This window comes from Henckelia pumila, chromosome 2 (genome assembly GCF_033568475.1).
Source record: "Henckelia pumila isolate YLH828 chromosome 2, ASM3356847v2, whole genome shotgun sequence".
Taxonomy (NCBI): Eukaryota; Viridiplantae; Streptophyta; class Magnoliopsida; order Lamiales; family Gesneriaceae; genus Henckelia; species Henckelia pumila.
In genome coordinates this window covers 145,130,464-145,148,065 of record NC_133121.1, presented here as the reverse complement: position 1 = coordinate 145,148,065, position 17,602 = coordinate 145,130,464, and the positions used below count along the sequence as shown (strand labels likewise).

The following is a 17,602-nucleotide window of genomic DNA, read 5'->3' as shown; positions in this document are numbered from 1 at the left end:
CTTCTCATCCTTAATCACAAAGGAATACAATCTCTGTTTCATGTACAGACGATTAGCCAGGGATTTCGTCATGTATAAATTTTCGAGTTTGAGCCACACCGCCGCTGCAGATTCTTCTCTGGCCACCTCCAGAAGAGGTCTATCTCCCAGACAGAGAATAATTGCACTGTGTGCTTTCTCGAGCAATTCAACCTTGTTCTTTATCTCATCGGACATCTCCTCCTTCTTCTTAAGAGCCTCCACCAATCCTTGTTGTATCAGGATTGCACGCATCTTAATCCTCTAGAGTGAGAAATCGTTCTTGCCCGTAAACTTCTCAATATCAAACTTCATTGATCCCACCATCTTTGCTTGGTTTCCCACAGACGGCGCCACTTGTTAGGAATCAATCCGAAATTTGAAGATCGAGAATTCACCAAACAAAACGAAACACAGATAAGAACAATAATCCCAGAAAGTAGATAAAACCAACGCACACAGATCAATCAATCAACTCACGCGAAAGCGATTAAACAACACAAGTATTTACGTGGTTCGGCAAAGACTTGCCTACGTCCACGGGAGAGCAACACAACACCTTTATTAATCACCAACAGAACAACCCAAACTCAAGAACAGAGCTTATTACAGAGATGGACAACGAAAAAACTCTCAAGCTAGATACAAACTCAATTCAAGCTTTTGATACTTGAATTCTTCCCGTCACAATCTTCGCTTGTTTTTCTCCTCCAAAATCTCTCTTTTCTTCTCTCAATATATTCTGAAGAATTTTGATTTTCTGTTATTCTCGTTGCGGCCAGCTTCTATCTGCTTATATAGAGAATTAGACCGACTTTCATCTTGGGCTTTAGGTCAACAGTAACTTTTGACCCAATTATAAAGTCAATATGGTCCAGCCCGATAAGTCTTCATACATCAGTTTGATCTGCCCTTGTATTTCGATCTGCATCGATCTGCCTGCAAGCATATATCTTCTTGGACACTTCATCTGACTTCTAACCAAGTCACAATACTCGAGCAATCTATCTGCATGAATTCATCCGAAGACTCGTCTGACCATCACATCGATCTGATCCCAGTATACGATCTGGCCATGAACTCATCTGATCACCGAGCTCATTTGATCTGTATTATTCGATCCGATCTCTTTTATATTCCTATTCAATCTGATAGAAGCATACTTCAACAAGATGAGATTGCCAGACTCGTAAAAGATGTCAAATTATTTACTCCTGAAGATCAGAAGCTAACCCTCATGGAAGACGACTTAAAAATCGAAGCAGAACGTGTGTCGAACTGCATGGTGGATAATGAATTTGCGGGGAATAATACATTCTTGCTTGAGTACTTTGCGATGAAGGGCCGTGGAGTTATTTCCTAGACTTGATCGTGATTAAGGAGATCCATGGATTGGATGGCCCTCAGGCTATTAATTACGATGAAATATCTATGTGGGCTCAATGCCATAACGTCCCAGTGGCATTCCTGAATAAAACTACGCTTGCTCAGGTACAAATTGGAGTGGTTGAAGAGTTGGACGAGTGCAATAGTGGTTCATTCCTGGGACGTTATGCTCGCATTCGGGTGCATATAAACATCACAAAACCTTTGAAAAAATTTATATGCATAGGAAAAACTATAGTTAAATTTTGCATATAAATTCAGAGGGGAAGAAAGTATATATGAAGGAGGTTGATGGTGAATCGTCGAAGGAAAGAGCAGTTAGGGATGTATATATGCTTGGCCATAGATGGAGGACTGGGTAAGACTACAGGAGATTTTATGATTTCCGAGCCTTCACACGAATTTTTGTGTCAGAAAGTGGCGAATGACAAACCGAAAAATCCAAGTCCGTTCAAATGGAAGCGTAAAGCCCGAGCACAAACTGGTTCAAGGATCGGATAAGGGTGTTCCGGACTTGAAAATCGGACCAGGACAGAAACAGACTATCATGGACGTAGAAGTGGGGTTTGTTCATGAAAATCCCAGGGAACTTAAAAAACAGATGGTGGAAGGCCAAATTTCTTCAACTTCTGATCTAGCGGGCATCACCAATATGAGTTGTATTGTTTGGAATGCTCGGGTGCTTGGGAACCAACGGGCATTCCACGAGCTTAAACGGCTTATAGCCGACAAGAAACCCTTTATCTTGTTCCTGTATGAAACTCGGAAGAGAGATATTAATAAGGAATATTGGGAATCCATGATAGGTTTGAAGGGTTGTTTTGTGGTGGATAGCCGGGGCCGGAGTGGTGGTCTATGCTTATTCTGGAAGGAAACGACTGAAGTTACTATTAAATCTTTCTCGCATGGGCACACTGACTGTCTAGTTCAGCATGGGGAGAAAAAACTGGCGATTCATAGGATTCTATGGCAACCCAAATTCGAACATCCGACATAACTACAGTAAACTGGAATTTTCAAAAAACACAAAGGATATCCAAACGCTGGTATTTTCTCAAATTATCAAACATGTATTGTTTTCTTCTTAACAGTATCGTGTGTCATCTGTATGTTGTTCCAGGGTCCCCGAGATAGAATTTGTTAAGGCACAAAATTTGGGAAGCATGGATTGGTGAAAGAAAAACCAGCACTTAGAAGCCTGTTGACACCATTGAGACTGTATGATGGAATGGATGAAGAAGAAGAAGAGGCTCCAAAGAAGAAGCCAGATCCTGTGGATGGCCCTTTGCTGACTGAGCATGATAAAATGAAGATTGAAAGGAGGAAGAGAAAAGAGGAGCGCCAGAGAGAGGTAACTGAAAACATAAACTTCAATATAAATATCTTCAGTTAAGGCAATTCTTCTGGCAAACTTGCCTCAAATTTTTAAAGCATGACAAGTGCTAGTTATAAAAGTTTTTGGATCACACTGAATCTTAATGGTTAGTAATAGTTGTAAAAATTTTCCTCTCTAACTATTGACTAGTTAATTTCATTTAGTTTGTTTAAATTTGCTTGGATGCTTTCGTATTTGATTTTTTTTTTTACACCTAGAATGCCACCCATACCCATGCTCCTGCTCTTGTTCTTCTTACTACCCCGCTCTGCAGTTTTGGACCAAGTGCAAATTACCTACACTTTTGGAAATTCATATTAGAATTGAATGCTAGAACTTTTGGTTCAATTTAAGGATTTATGGATAGTTGAAGTGTGTTCATCTGTCTTTTCTAAGGGGTAAAGACAATCGAGGTCCAGTTTTCTGCATTATCTTTTTGGTCAAACATTTGTTTTTGAAAAAATGATGGTTAATCTAGGATTTTCTTCTGTCTTTTCGTACGCACGAGAGTGCAGCTTTTCTTATTTTTACTTTCTTTAGCTCCTGTACTTTTCCATGGATAGACTGGGAGGGGATTGGAGGGGGTGGTAGTGACGACCTTTTTTGTTCCATTATGTTTTCTTATACTGCACTGATGGTACAGACACAATATCAAACACACTTAGAGGAAATGGAAGCAGGTTAAGCCGGCATGCCTTCTGTAGTTGTTAATCATGACATTAGTGAAGGCCCAACTTTCTGAAGAAGCTAGTTAGTTTCTTTTTGTACTTATCTGGAACTCTTGACTTAAGTTTACGAGATGATGAATTGAACTATAAAATCTTAACTAAAAATCACATTAATTTATATAGTTGTTTATTTTAATCGTTTCACGTCTCTTAAGTACTTTTATGCCTTTGGATAATTCTTTTCTGATCGCAGGCCTTGTTGGAAGGAATGGTACTGGTAAAACAACTTTCCTGAGGTACATGGCCATGCATGCTATTGAGGGAATTCCCAAGAACTGCCAGATATTACATGTAGAGCAAGAGGTGGTGGGAGATGATATTTCGGCCCTGCAATGTGTTTTGAATTCGGATTTTGAAAGAACCCAACTTTTGGAAGAAGAATCTCATCTGCTTGGATTACAGGTTGGAAGTTCCTAGTTCCAATTAGAAAATGATTTGTTGCAAAACTTAACCATTCCGTCTGACTTCACTATTGTTTTAGTTGCCTCAATTTGCTTTTAACCCTCAATCTCAATCATTCATCCTTTAGAGAGAGATGGACCTGGAGGAGAACTATGTGAAGAGAAATGGGGAACCAGATGGAAGGTTTGACAAAAATGCCACTGCACAAAGACTTGACGAGATATACAAAAGGATTGAGCTTATTGATGCTTATTCTGCAGAGGCGCGAGCAGCTCCTTTTTAAATTATACTTGCTGAGGCGGGCCTACTTGTTCCTTGTTTTCCTGTAGTTGCCTGTGAGAGGTTATTTTCCTCCAATTTTCGTTTTATAGCCATATATCTTTCTGGTTAATATTAATGCCCACTTCAGAAAATATTCATGTGACATAATTGACAAGTGAGTTTTTTGTGAACCATTACTTCGAGTAATCGAGCCTCTTGCGGTGATATCTTATTAACGTAACTTCTGTATGTTCTTTTCTTACCGTCCTTCCTGAGTTACCTGTTACTATAGACACTTTTGTCAGATTCCCCTCAGCTGGGTAATCTGTTAATGGTTATTGTTTCGATCTTACATTATGGTTGATGATTTACCACATTTCCTATGCATGTTGGTTCCTTTTAAACATCATCTGTGGTTCTATAATATTTTTTCAGGGTCTCAGTTTCACTCCAGAGATGCAGCATAAGGCAACTAAAACTTTTTCTGGAGGATGGAGAATGAGGATAGCGCTTGCTCGTGCCTTGTATATTAAGCCTGATCTATCACTTCTTGATGAACCAACAGTATGTTAGGATTGACAATACTCTTTGTAGGCTTACACGATGCTAGTAGCTCATATGCATGTTTTCTTTCATGGCGGAACCATCTCGATCTACATGCTGTCTTGTGGCTGGAATCTTACCTAGTGAAATGGCCAAAGACATTAATCGTGGTTTCGCATGCTAGAGAGTTTTTGAATACTGTACGAGTTCTCTACGCCTGTTTGTTAATTTCTTGAAATCAGCAGGCAACCTGTCTGGAATTATTACTTGGGCTTTTCACTTGTGTTATCTTTGACCTACCATTTGTCTATCGCTTTTTATAGGTGGTCACGGATATTCTCCACCTTCAAGGACAACAACTGACTGCTTATCGGGGGAACTATGATACATTTGAGAGAACAAGGGAAGAATAGCTCAAAAACCAACAAAAAGCATTTGAGTCAAATGAACGAGCAAGATCTCATATGCAGGTGATTTGTTCATTTGCATTTGCTGTATTATTTCTGTTTGTGAGATTTAGGTAACATACATTTACATTCATTTGTATCATTATTCTGTGTGGGATTTTAACAATCTTATCATTTCTAAAAGGTTGCATTGCAGTCATTTATTGACAAGTTCCGCTACAATGCAAAGCGTGCATCTCTTGTCCAATCAAGAATCAAGGTGCTCTGAAAGCTTGGCATAAATAGATCATTGCAACAACAGAAGCAAATAATGAGAGCCTGATAAAATATCGAGTTAGAGTCACAAGAATTAATATATAACATATGGCAATCGGACTCACTTTTTTTTCATCCAGATTAATTAATATGCGTAAAGTTTCTGAAAAGGATAGTCATTTGTGTGCAGGTTATGAAAAGTATGCATGTGCAGCCACATGATCATGTGTATAATTAAATACTAACACTGCACTTGTTCTATTTACTTTTAATTTCTCAACTATCTGTTATTTCCCTTCCATTTACTTCAGATTTGTCCTCTCTCGATTAGGGATTCTTTCCAAATATGCACATTAATTATTTATATTTATCATTTTAACTATATATATAATTTGCTACGAGCCATATGTGACAAGTACTTTGTGTTTGTATATCAAGTTTCTATATATATATGTTGATCCTCTTCATTTTGCAGTTTTGTGCCTGAATTGTCTTGATAGAAGGCCAACTGATCTTCACCGAAAGGATTGTTTCTGATCTTGAAGCAACTAGATGCCATATTTGTGGGATTTTTGTTTTTTTTTGTTTTTGCTTTGAACACAGTCTGTATTCAAGTACACTGATGGACATAATTTGGATTCAGAATTTGTGAATTGTCATATTTTTTGTTTGAATTGTATGAAAATCGATTTTGCACTTTCATATATTTTAATGATTTTATTTATATAGACATTTAAATTTGCAAAAAAAAAGTCGAAAACAACGTTTTTTATTGGTTATTTTCGCTCAAATTAACAACGAAGCACAACGCTTTTTTAAGCCATCTCTAGAAAGCACAACGCTTTCTTACACTTAAAAAGCGTTGTCCTAGCTTCAATCTACAACGCTTTTTACACGTTGTTATTTCTAGAAACAACAACGCTTTTAAAGCGTCGTCCTTGCATTAATCTACAACATTTTTTAAGCGTTGTATTTTCCAAATACGACAACGCTTTTAAAGCGTTGTCCTTGCATTAATCTACAACGCTTTTTAAGTGTTGTCTTTTCCAAATACCACAACGCTTTTTCCGCGTTTTCTTTGACCGCGGTCTTTTACAACACTGCCTACGGCAACGCTTTTTCTGGGACAATAACAATGTGGAAAAAGCGTTGTTGTTTACCTTTTTTCTTGTAGTGTCAACAAATCTTGTCAATATCAAATCTAAAATTCTATTCATTCCATTAAAATCTTAAATCACAAAGATTTCTTAATTTATAGGGACAACAATCAAAACATCTAAAATTCGCTCTTACTCCATCAATTCATCATTGATTACATCTAAATCAATTCATCAAGAAAATCATCCATATCTAATCGTTATCTAAAAAAATTCATTTATTATTGTCCAAATAAAAATACAGTAATTCAATTGTGCATTCTACCGAAATTTCCTCTAGAATTCTCAAAACAATTGCTACAACGAAAATTTGCTTCTAAACAGATAGCAAACAATTGCAAAATTCCCGAAATCTACAAAATCATTCTCAAATATTCTGCTTGCTTAGATTTAATATCGAATAAATCAGTATCTTATCAATGAATCTCATCACAATCTGCTTTATGTACTACTGTGTTATTCTTTTCATCATCTTAAATAAATTCTTACTTGAGATACTCGACACTGAACTTAATTTCTCGGGTTGGAGAAAAACCCGTAAGCTCATCTGAAACTCTTTAGAAAGTGCGTTGATTACTAGTACATCAACTAGATGAGAACACATCGTTCAAGAAATCAAAAGCATGACTATAACATCCTTGCGTCTCTCTGCAATATACACATATAATATTAACATCATAGGATCCTAACTTAAGAATCCTTACCATTTCGTCTCAATCATTTGACGTATGTAGTTGAAATCTGTTAAATCTCTTCAACAACATTTTTTATCAATATATAAAAACCCCACCAAAAAATATAAACTACATTGAAATATCTGCATCATCTATAGCATTTCATTAAATTTCGGTTATGATTTTACGGTTTTGTGGTCATACAAATTCTAATATTTTGGGTTATATTAATACTAAATAAATATTTTGTACTAATATCTTGATTAGATTATGTATCCATTATTTGAGTTCGAGCATACATTGAGCTGTGAAAATATTATTTAATTTTAGTTAATGCATATAGATCATAATAATACATAAAATATCAATTATTACTTTTGTTATACATGACATGTAAACATTTATGTCTTGAAACTGCGACTCGATCTATTTCGTATTATCTACAATGAAGTCGCAGTTTTACGTACCCTATATATAAGTGTAAAGATTTATCATACAATGAAAAACTTGCTCAATTGTATAAGATAACGTACACTTCATTATCTGAATTTGGTAGTCGCAGAAGTAATCGGAAAGTACATGATCAGAAGTTCCAAAAAAAATGAAAAAGAAAAGCAGACTGATCATTTGTAAGTTCGATCCATATATATGGCCTCTGAGAGGTATACAGTTGGAGCATAGCATGCATACGACACCAAAAATGTCTTTGAAAATTAACAATTGTTTTAATCAATAATTGGATAAGAGGCAACCATGGCTATCCCGCAAACCCCTTCCTTAGCACCAACATCTCTCTCGAATTTCACGTATCCCCCTTCGCCCCATGCTGCGCCCCAAGAGTTCTTCACAAGCCAGTATTTTTTCCCGGCCTCGCTTTTTCCGTATCCAACAACTGTGACACCATGATTTAGATGAGTTCCACAGTACTCAGCCGTATATATGCCACCTGCGTAAAACTGTAAAGCCAGTCCACTGGCATCAATGGCCACAGACACAGGTTGCTTCGTCACCGCTTTGAGTAACGCCGACTCGTCTTTAGACGGAACTTTCTCAAATCCAGTGATCTTTGCCACTCTTGAGGATTCCTTTTTGTTGTTACACACGCCATTTTCTCCTTTGTATGGATAGTTGGCTTCTGTCGAGAGGCCTCGATGAATTATGAATTCGAACGCTTCGTTCATATAACCTCCTCGGCACCCATGATTAATCTTGTTGGAATCACAATCCACGAGTTCTTGTTCGGACAATGACACCAGCTTCCCCGTTTTAATCCCGTGGATCCCTTCCGTGGCTGCAACTGCTGAAAATGCCCAGCAAGACCCTGTACGTGCGTATATGCATGTGTGCATGAGTTTTCGAGTAATTTTAAGAACGAGATAATTGTTACAATTATTCCACATTGAATAATAAAACTAACAAAGAGTTTGGTTATAAACCTTTGAGACAACCCCAGCAAACTTTTTGGGATGGACACCTCATGGGTTTATAACCTAAAAAATATTTCAATTGTTTTCATGAATTTATAACTCATGAATATTTAATTTTTATATATGTCTCACCGCATGTAAATTGATTCTTCACGGCAGTGACAACTCCTTTCTTCCTCCAGTCGAGCCTTGCGGGAATTGCAGTCACATTTTCATGCCTAAAGTAGTAATTGGTGGCCGAAAATGTCTCGTGGGGAGAATATGATCTAGTCCTGTATCCACCACGAGAAGCGCGGAACTCTTGGTTCGAAATATCTGCGAATTCATTGACGGCAAGTTTGTAAGACTTGGTTTGGTCAAGGTTGGAGGATTCGATGAACTCCACATTGTGCTTGAATATTTTGAATCGCTTCGCCTTTTCGACGTCGTCTTCGTATACACGGTCATATTGTTTCATCCATTGCTCGTGTCTCTCTACCATTTTTCCGCCTGGAACGGTTCTGGATGTTGCTAGAGATGAATACATCCCAAGAATTACACACACAAATGCAAGAAAAATGATTTTGCTGAATTGGAAAGCCATATTATGTATATCAAAAAACTTAATTGTAAGATGGAAATTATGAACGGGCAAGAATTGAGTATTTATAGGTTGTGAATTCCTTGCATGTATTGATCATTTGATCGTGATTTATGGAACGAGTCTCGAGGGGCTAGATTTGAATCAAGATCCCGCAAGTTTTGACTTTCACTTAAATTAATTGTCATTTATTAATTCCCCATTTGTAACTTTTTAATTCAATTTATGGTAATTCATTGTTCATCCATGCATGTAACTTCATTTCAAATATAATTGTATTATTATATTTCTTTTTATCGATATTATAATCTTAATTTTATTTTTAATAATAATAATTTTTTATATATGTATGCATGATTTTTATTCGTAATACTATTATTTTATTTTATTTACGATATTTTGATAAAATTAGTTGTTTTTTTAAATTATGTAAATAATCAAACCGATTTACTAATATCAACTAGGTTTTATTTTTTTAAAAAAAAATAGGGGTGAGCAATTGATTTTGGATAATACATGATATTTGGACAATATTTCCACGTACTTCCTAGTTGTTATATATAAAAATAGTTAAACACGGAGGCGGAGCCAGGATTCAAAAATACCTGGGGCTGGCTCCGTCCCATACTGAAATGTATTGACAAAATAAATAAATAATTAAAAAAATATGTTTATATTAACTTTATGAAAACATGTAATGAAAAAATGCAAATATTTAATACTTCAAAAAAGAGAGCTAAAACATTACTGGAGTTGCGCTCTTCGATTCTTCTTGGAATCAAACTCAAAAATGATTAAATCGTTATCAATTTTTTCGACCAAATCCCGTTCAATGTAGATAACCATAGAATCTGCAAAGAACTCTGCTTCCATCTTATTTCGAAGAGCTGTTTTAACAAGTTTCATTGCTGAAAATGTCCGTTCTGTTGTTGCAGTAGAAACTGGGAGAGTTAAAACAAGACGAATCAACCTATCAATTAAATAAACATATATATTAGATTAATATATAAGTAAACAATGTAGCTATGATGTAAATATAAAGTATAACACATGAAAAAATAACCTGTCAATCAAATTGTAGGTTTCTAACTTGTTTGTCTCAACCAATCTTCGACACAATTCAGAAATAGATGATAAATTCTGAAATCTTTCATGGCCAACAACATCAAGTTTATAGTGATCCAATTGCAATCTCAAGTGATGCAAATCTTGTGCATCGAAATCAAGAGAGTAGAATTTTTCAGCAAGTCGATAAACATGATCAACATTAAGAAACTTGAAGTTTTATTTAGGGTCCAAAGCACAACTAAGTTTAAGAAGTTCAACTGTCTCATCATTGAATCTATTATTAAGCTCTTCAACTTGAAAATCTATTGCAGCTGTAAATACATCAAATTGATAGTGGTGTTGAACTGTGATTGAATCTTTTTGTTGACAAGAACGACCCGTACCAGATTTATAATGAGCTTCCATGTGTGGTATCTCAATATCATGCTTGACACAAACTTCTTTCACATAACTAAGTAGGATAACAAATCCTTCTTCTCTCAAAGTATGCAGTAAAGTTTTAGTAGTTGAAACATAATCCATTGCACTTAAAATATCCAGAGATTTCTCTTGCAATGATCGACAAAGCAGTTTGTTAGCCCCATCATCTTCTGCATCAAGTGTAATATGAATACGAAATCAAAAGACTTCATCGCAATCAACAAACCACTAGCTTCACCACGGATAGAATTAGAAGCCCCATCATTCACCATGTTTTCAAGCACAGTAGTGACAGAGCTATACATATCAATCATGCTACAAAGTGAGTCAAAATTAGAACTCCAACGAGTCTTTCCAGGCCGTAATAAATTTCCAATTTGATTACATCCTCTACCAGTATCACGTTCACCAGTAGCTACCATATGTGCAACTTCAATTCTTTGAGCATAATGTAACTCAGCGTGGCGTTTAGGAGATGCATTGATGAGATTACAAATGGAATTCAATTTTGAAAAGAATAACCAAATGGATACCTCTTTTTCAGCAGCTGCAATTAATGCTAGTTGGAGCCGATGAGAGAAACAATGTACATAATATGCACATGAACAATCCCTCAAGAAAAGAGCTTGTAATCCATTCCAAGAACCGCGCATATTGCTAGCTCCATCATATCCCTACCCCCGCATGTTGTGGATATGCAAGTCATAACGACCAAGAGCATCAGATATTTCTTTCTTAAGTGTTGCAGCAGTTGTATCTGTTACATGTACAATGGAAAAGAACCGCTCTCTTAAAAATCCATCAATGTCTACAAATCTTAATACAATTGCCATCTGCTCCTTGTTAGATGCATCTCTTGCTTCATCAACTAAAATGCAGAATTTTGCATCCCCAATTTCTTTTCGAATCTTGGTTCTCACTTGGTTGGAAATAATATTCAAAATAGCTTTCTGAATATCTGGTGAAGTATACTTTGCATTCTTTGGAGCTTTCTCTAAGACGATGTCCCCGATACTCTCATTCATTTTTCCCATAAATTTTATCATCTCGATAAAATTTCCATGATTTTTAGAAGCTAGAGATTCGTCATGCCCTCTAAGTGCACATGCTTGCAAAGTAAGCCATCGAATGCTTTCAATAGTTGCTGTAAGACGCAATCTGTTCTTCTGCTTTTCTTCTGAAGATTGTGCATTTATCACTTTGTCAATATGACAAGGTATATTCATCAAATTATTAAGATATTCCACAGCTTTGTTATGTGGTGAAGTATTGCATCCTATATGCATTAAAAATGCACATCTATCCCCATCATTAACTCGCTTCCAATATTTGTATCCATCTATCGTAAATGCAGAATTGCGAGGATTTTTATGTTCAAACAAAAAACACGGAAAACAAAATGCAGCATCTTTCGAAGGAGAATACTCTAACCAAGTACATTTCTTAAACCAATGACTTTGGAACCGTCGATTTTGACTTCCAAATTTGGTCGGAGGATACTCATTCTTAATAGGTTGATATGGCCCCATCTTGATATAAGCTCGTCTGATTTCATCCATTTGATTAACATGATATTTCCATATCGGAGTACGTAATGTAGGATCAGGTTCAACGGTACTCACATCAATATCAGTTCTAGGAGATTTGTTCGGTTGTTGATCATTGGGATTTGGGATGACAATACTGGACGGAGAATGCTACTGACTTGTCGATGTCTGCTCTTTTGGTTTAAAAAATAAATCGATAGTTTTTCTCTTCTTCATTTGAGTTCCTTTATAATCTATCAAAATAACAAAAATGTAAACAATGAGAATTAATTTAATACATGATTATACAATATTCAATTAGCACAAACAAATCTTAGAAAAAAACATTTGAATGAGCATTTAAAAAAATCCAAATTTCGATCATAAAAAATCCTATTTCAATCATCAATTATAAAAATGGAAGGATGTTTTGAGCAAAAAAGAAATATACTCATCAAACATAATTGACAACTAATTTGACCATGTTTGTTTTGAGGCAACTGTGTAAATTTTATAAAATGTTAAGGGTTTGTATGTCTATTAAATTTTTTCATGTGTTTGTTTTTGGGGCAACTGATAAAATGTCAAGGGTTTGTATGTCTATTAAATTTTTTCATGGAATTAGCGTGTATTTTCAATATTTATAGGCGCGTTTGGTGCAAAAAAGTCTAAACTAAAAGCTGTAATAATTTTGTGTTTTGATAAATAGATTATTTTTTTAATTTGAGTTATTAGAAAAACATTGAAAAACTATAAATATGTTTTTTATAAAATAACTTATTTAGCTTAATTAAATGTTTTTACAAGTACTACAAATATGTCCAAACACATAAAATAAAATAAAAAACACTTTTTGTGTTTTTGCTTCTTAATCCAAACACACTCTAAAATAAGTGATTATGAATTATTTTTAACAAATTTTTAAAACAAATCCATATTCACTTATTTTAAAAGGTTGCAACAATCCTTTCAAACATAAATATAATGGATACTATCTATAATTTGTACCATTCTATATCTATTAATAAACATATACACATGATATGTGCACATAAATTAAAAGTTTATCTATTGTACATAATAGTTTTTATATGAAAATAAGATTAGAGTAATTTTATTTAATATTATATTTTTTTAATAATTAACTTATTACATTTTATCTTTAAAAAATAATAATGGTAATTATGGGGTAGGGTATTTTGGAGAACAAAAAAATCAGTATGGCAAAGTTAATTGATTACTATGCAGGTCTCAACCTTAATAATAACTAGTTTTGCGTGTGCAATATAATATATATTAGCGATCGTGACAGATGGTTTTCACGTGCTTGATATTTTGATATATAAATTAGAGAGAAGTTGTAAAAAATTTCGTAAATAATTTAATAAGAATTGATAAATGATGAAATTTGAAAAAATAGATAAAAATAAAAGGAGATAAGAATGTTAGAGAAAATCGAGGATAATTTAGTCATTTAAGATCTAAAATAAAAGAGACGTGTGTTAAATTTAAGGGTAAAATGAGAAGAATTTTTGGTATGATTTGACACACCAAAATGGGTTAGACTAAGGGGTTGAACTATTATAATATAGTATAGATAATAGTAAACATATGTACACGATGCGTGCATTTAAATTAAATTTGTCGTGTATAACAAACTTTTATATGAAATGTAATAAGAATTGAGTAATTTTATATTTAATTTTATGTTTTTTTGTAATTAATTTTTGATTATTTATTTTATTTAAAAAGAATTATGAAAGTTATTAATAAGTGTATTTTGGAGATAAAAAATTGTATTACATAATCTACCAAAAATAGTTACTATGTAGGCCTCAAACTTAATAAGATAGAAGAGATTAAAAAGAATTATGATAGTTATTGGTAAGGGTATTTTGAAGACGAAAAATGATATGACATAACCTACCAAAAGTAGTTACTATGTAGGCCTCAAACTTAATAAGATGGAAGAGATTGAAAAGATATATATATATATATATATATATATATATATATATATATACTATTATATAAAAGTTGAGGCCATTAGAAAAACTGTTTTTGGTATAGTTTGAACTTCACCAAAATTAATTTCCAAATTTGTCCTTCTCTTCTACATATTTTTTCAATTGATAATTCATTGTGCATTGTTTGAAAAACTTCTATATTTGAAAATTTTTTAAAGAAAAAAGAAAATCGCTACAATATTATGTCTTCTCATCTTTACACGTATTAAATAAATAGATTAATGCCGATTTATTTATTAATTATACACATGCAACGCATGTGCGTCGTTAACTAGTATATATAATATAGGGGAATATAGTTAAAATAGTCCTTTAAGTTTGTTCATTTTTTGTTTTGGTCCTGTAAGTATTTAATTTTGGATTTTGGTCCTATAAGTTAAGTTATATTTTGGTTTTTAGTCATTTCTTATAGAGTATTGACGTGTCGTCAGAAAATGCTGACATGGAAGCTAAAAATACTTACGTGACATTGAAAAATGATGATGTGTCTGTTGTACATCAACACTTGAATGCCATGTTTTCAAAACCGGATGGGATCGACCGGTTCGACCGTGACCCGTCACTGTTCTGGTCCGAAACACTCTAAAAAACTATTTTAACGGTTGAACCGGTCAAGAACCCATGAAAAACCGAAAAACCGGTTTTTCTATTTTTTTAAAAAAAATTAGTTTTTTTTTAAATTTTAAAACCTTAATTTAATATTTTATTACATATATATATAATTATTTGGAATTTGTATTTAGTTAAGAATATTATTTTATTAATATTATATTTATTTTAATTAATTTATGTATTTTTTAAAAGATATATATATTAATAACTAATATTTTAAATATATTTATATAGTTATTTAGTTTAGGTAAATATATTTTTTTTTTCTGTTTATATACATTTTTTATATTTTATAATTTGAAATATATTATTCATTATATTATATTATATAAATGATTTTTCGGTCTGACCGTTTAGTTAAAACGGTCAAATCGGTTGAACAATTTTTTTAAGTTAGACCGGTTCGATCACCGGTACGATTATAAAAACATTACATAAATAAAAAAGACTAAAAATCAAAGCATAACTTAACTTACAGGACTAAATCCCAAAATTGAATACTTACATGACCAAATCACAAAACTAACAAACTTACGGGACTATTTTGACTATTATCCCTATAATATAGAAACAATCTATCTATCTATAATAATAATAATAATAGGGAGAGAATTTGTAGACGTAACATCCATTTAAGATCATTCAAGTCATTTGAGATCGACTCCAGAAATTCAAAACAGCACTCCTATTTCATCTTATCGTTGCAATATGATGGAAGTGGCTTTTCAACATGAGTCGTTATATAGTACACCGAATGCAAAGAAAATTTCTCTTTAAGTAGTAATTTTGTACTACTGAATTGGACTTGAGAAGTTTATTACTTTTACATGTAATGGAAGGGCTTTAAACTTTGTTATCGGCTTATACTGGCGTAGAAACACCAAAGAGGAGGTAGCCATTCTCAAACATATAGTAAACTCCGACTGTTGTATGGTGATGTACTCCTAATTTAATTAAACTAAGGTCTAGATGTCATCTCATTCAAATCAGGTAAATAGCATGAATGTAAATATCGATATTCATCGAGCTAAAGGCAAGAAAAGCATAATTCATGCTATTTTATCAAGTCTGATAAATCGAATCAATTAATCAAATAAATCATATATAAGCAAATAAGTGGTGGTTTAAGGGATCGAGAAGTTCATAACCTTCTCGAGGATTCAATCCCAACTCTTATTGTCTGCTCATACCTCGATATTCCGAATTCTGGAAATCTCCACTCTTGAAATAATAACTCAATCAATTCAACAATTCTATTCGATCACGATTCGACATTCTAAAACAAACAAACCGAACCAAACTCGACCGAATTCTTGATAAATCAAATTCTTACAACTTTGAACCGAATCAAGTCCAAATCAAATCTGAAATGTATAATAACATTGTCCAATATCATTCCTAAATTTTTTGGTTCAATTTAATACCCAAACTCTTTCAAAAATCTATTCGACGACATAACGGCTAAAAATCGAATATCCCAAAAGCTCAACATCAATATATATATCAACAACAATTCAATATCATTGCAAAAAACCCATTAGAATTTCGAAATCCCTTCACTACAGTAAACTGGAATTTTCAAAAATCACAAAGGATATCCAAACGTTGGTATTTTCTCAAATCAACTTAAATATAACATCTCTACGAGCTCAAGAACATATATATACATTCAAATCTTGAATCTAACAAAAACCCAAAATTTAGAACTTGGTAGAATCTTACCAAACTTGCGTTAAAACGTAGCCCTCGACGCCAAGATTACAAATATATGATTATCTTTGAAATCTAACGATTGGATGACGGCGAATCAAAAATTGGAAGAACGAAAATGGCGTGGGAAATTTTTGAGCTTCTCTTCTGTCTCTCTCTCGATTGAAACTTGGGAATGAGGAAATGATATACATTAAAATTTTATATATATATATATATATATATCTTACTTCATTAGTCAAAAGTCAAAAATTATAATTTGGCCCCTGGTCAAACTTAAAAACTTCAATTCGGTCCCTAAATTTTTGAAATTCGGAATTTAAATCTAAAATTCCATAAATTCTTAAATTAAATATTTTTGGGGCATAACAATTCCTCCCCTCTAATAAAAGATTTCATCCTCGAAATATAATCTCAATCTCAAGTACTCACGAAATTAGACTGAATTAATTGCTGAAAAGAAATCTGAATGCAAACAAAACTTCTGGATATTTCTGTCTCATATCCTGATCTACTTCCCAAGTTGCTTCTTCAACTCCATGTCTACTCCCCTGTACTTTGACTAACTGAATCGACTTGTTTCTGAGATTCTTATCTTTCTATCTAAAATATTCTAAATCGGTCGCTCAAAATAGTTCAAAGTCTCATCGAGTTCCGCCTCATCTGGCTAAAGTACATGGGAAGGATCTAGCTGATACTTTTTCAACATAGACACGTGCAATACATCGTGAATATTTGATAAAGCTGGGGAAAAAAAAAACTAATCTGACTGTACCCCTGAAGGAGATATCTACAAAAATACATAGTCACCTTGCTCAAGACTCAACGGTCTACGTTTGGAATTTGCATAATTGGCTTGTCTATCTGATGTTGTTCTCCTTCTAAACCGAACAATTTCATCTTTTCTTCCATTTTTTTGATCATGTCTGGCCCAATAGCTGGTGCCTTTTAAACTTCATTCCAAACAAAAGAAATTCTGCGCTTCCTACAATACATAAAGCTTTTAAAAGGATATATCTCAATTTT

General features: G+C 33.6%; 1 protein-coding gene and 1 pseudogene across 1 annotated transcript; one reads left to right on the top strand and one right to left on the bottom strand.

Annotated features, from left to right (window-relative positions):
- The first annotated feature begins 1,828 nt into the window (after positions 1-1,828).
- On the top strand, positions 1,829-5,442 carry LOC140878622 (ABC transporter F family member 3-like; annotated as a pseudogene).
- Positions 5,443-7,931: 2,489 nt separating this feature from the next.
- LOC140878620 (senescence-specific cysteine protease SAG39-like) lies at positions 7,932-9,547 on the bottom strand. The gene is made up of 2 exons (XM_073282238.1): positions 8,766-9,547; positions 7,932-8,527 (listed from the first exon to the last, which is right to left on the bottom strand). The coding sequence occupies exons 1-2, from the start codon at positions 9,214-9,216 to the stop codon at positions 7,932-7,934; spliced, it is 1,047 nt and encodes a 348-aa protein (XP_073138339.1). The 5' UTR covers positions 9,217-9,547.
- Positions 9,548-17,602: the final 8,055 nt, after the last annotated feature.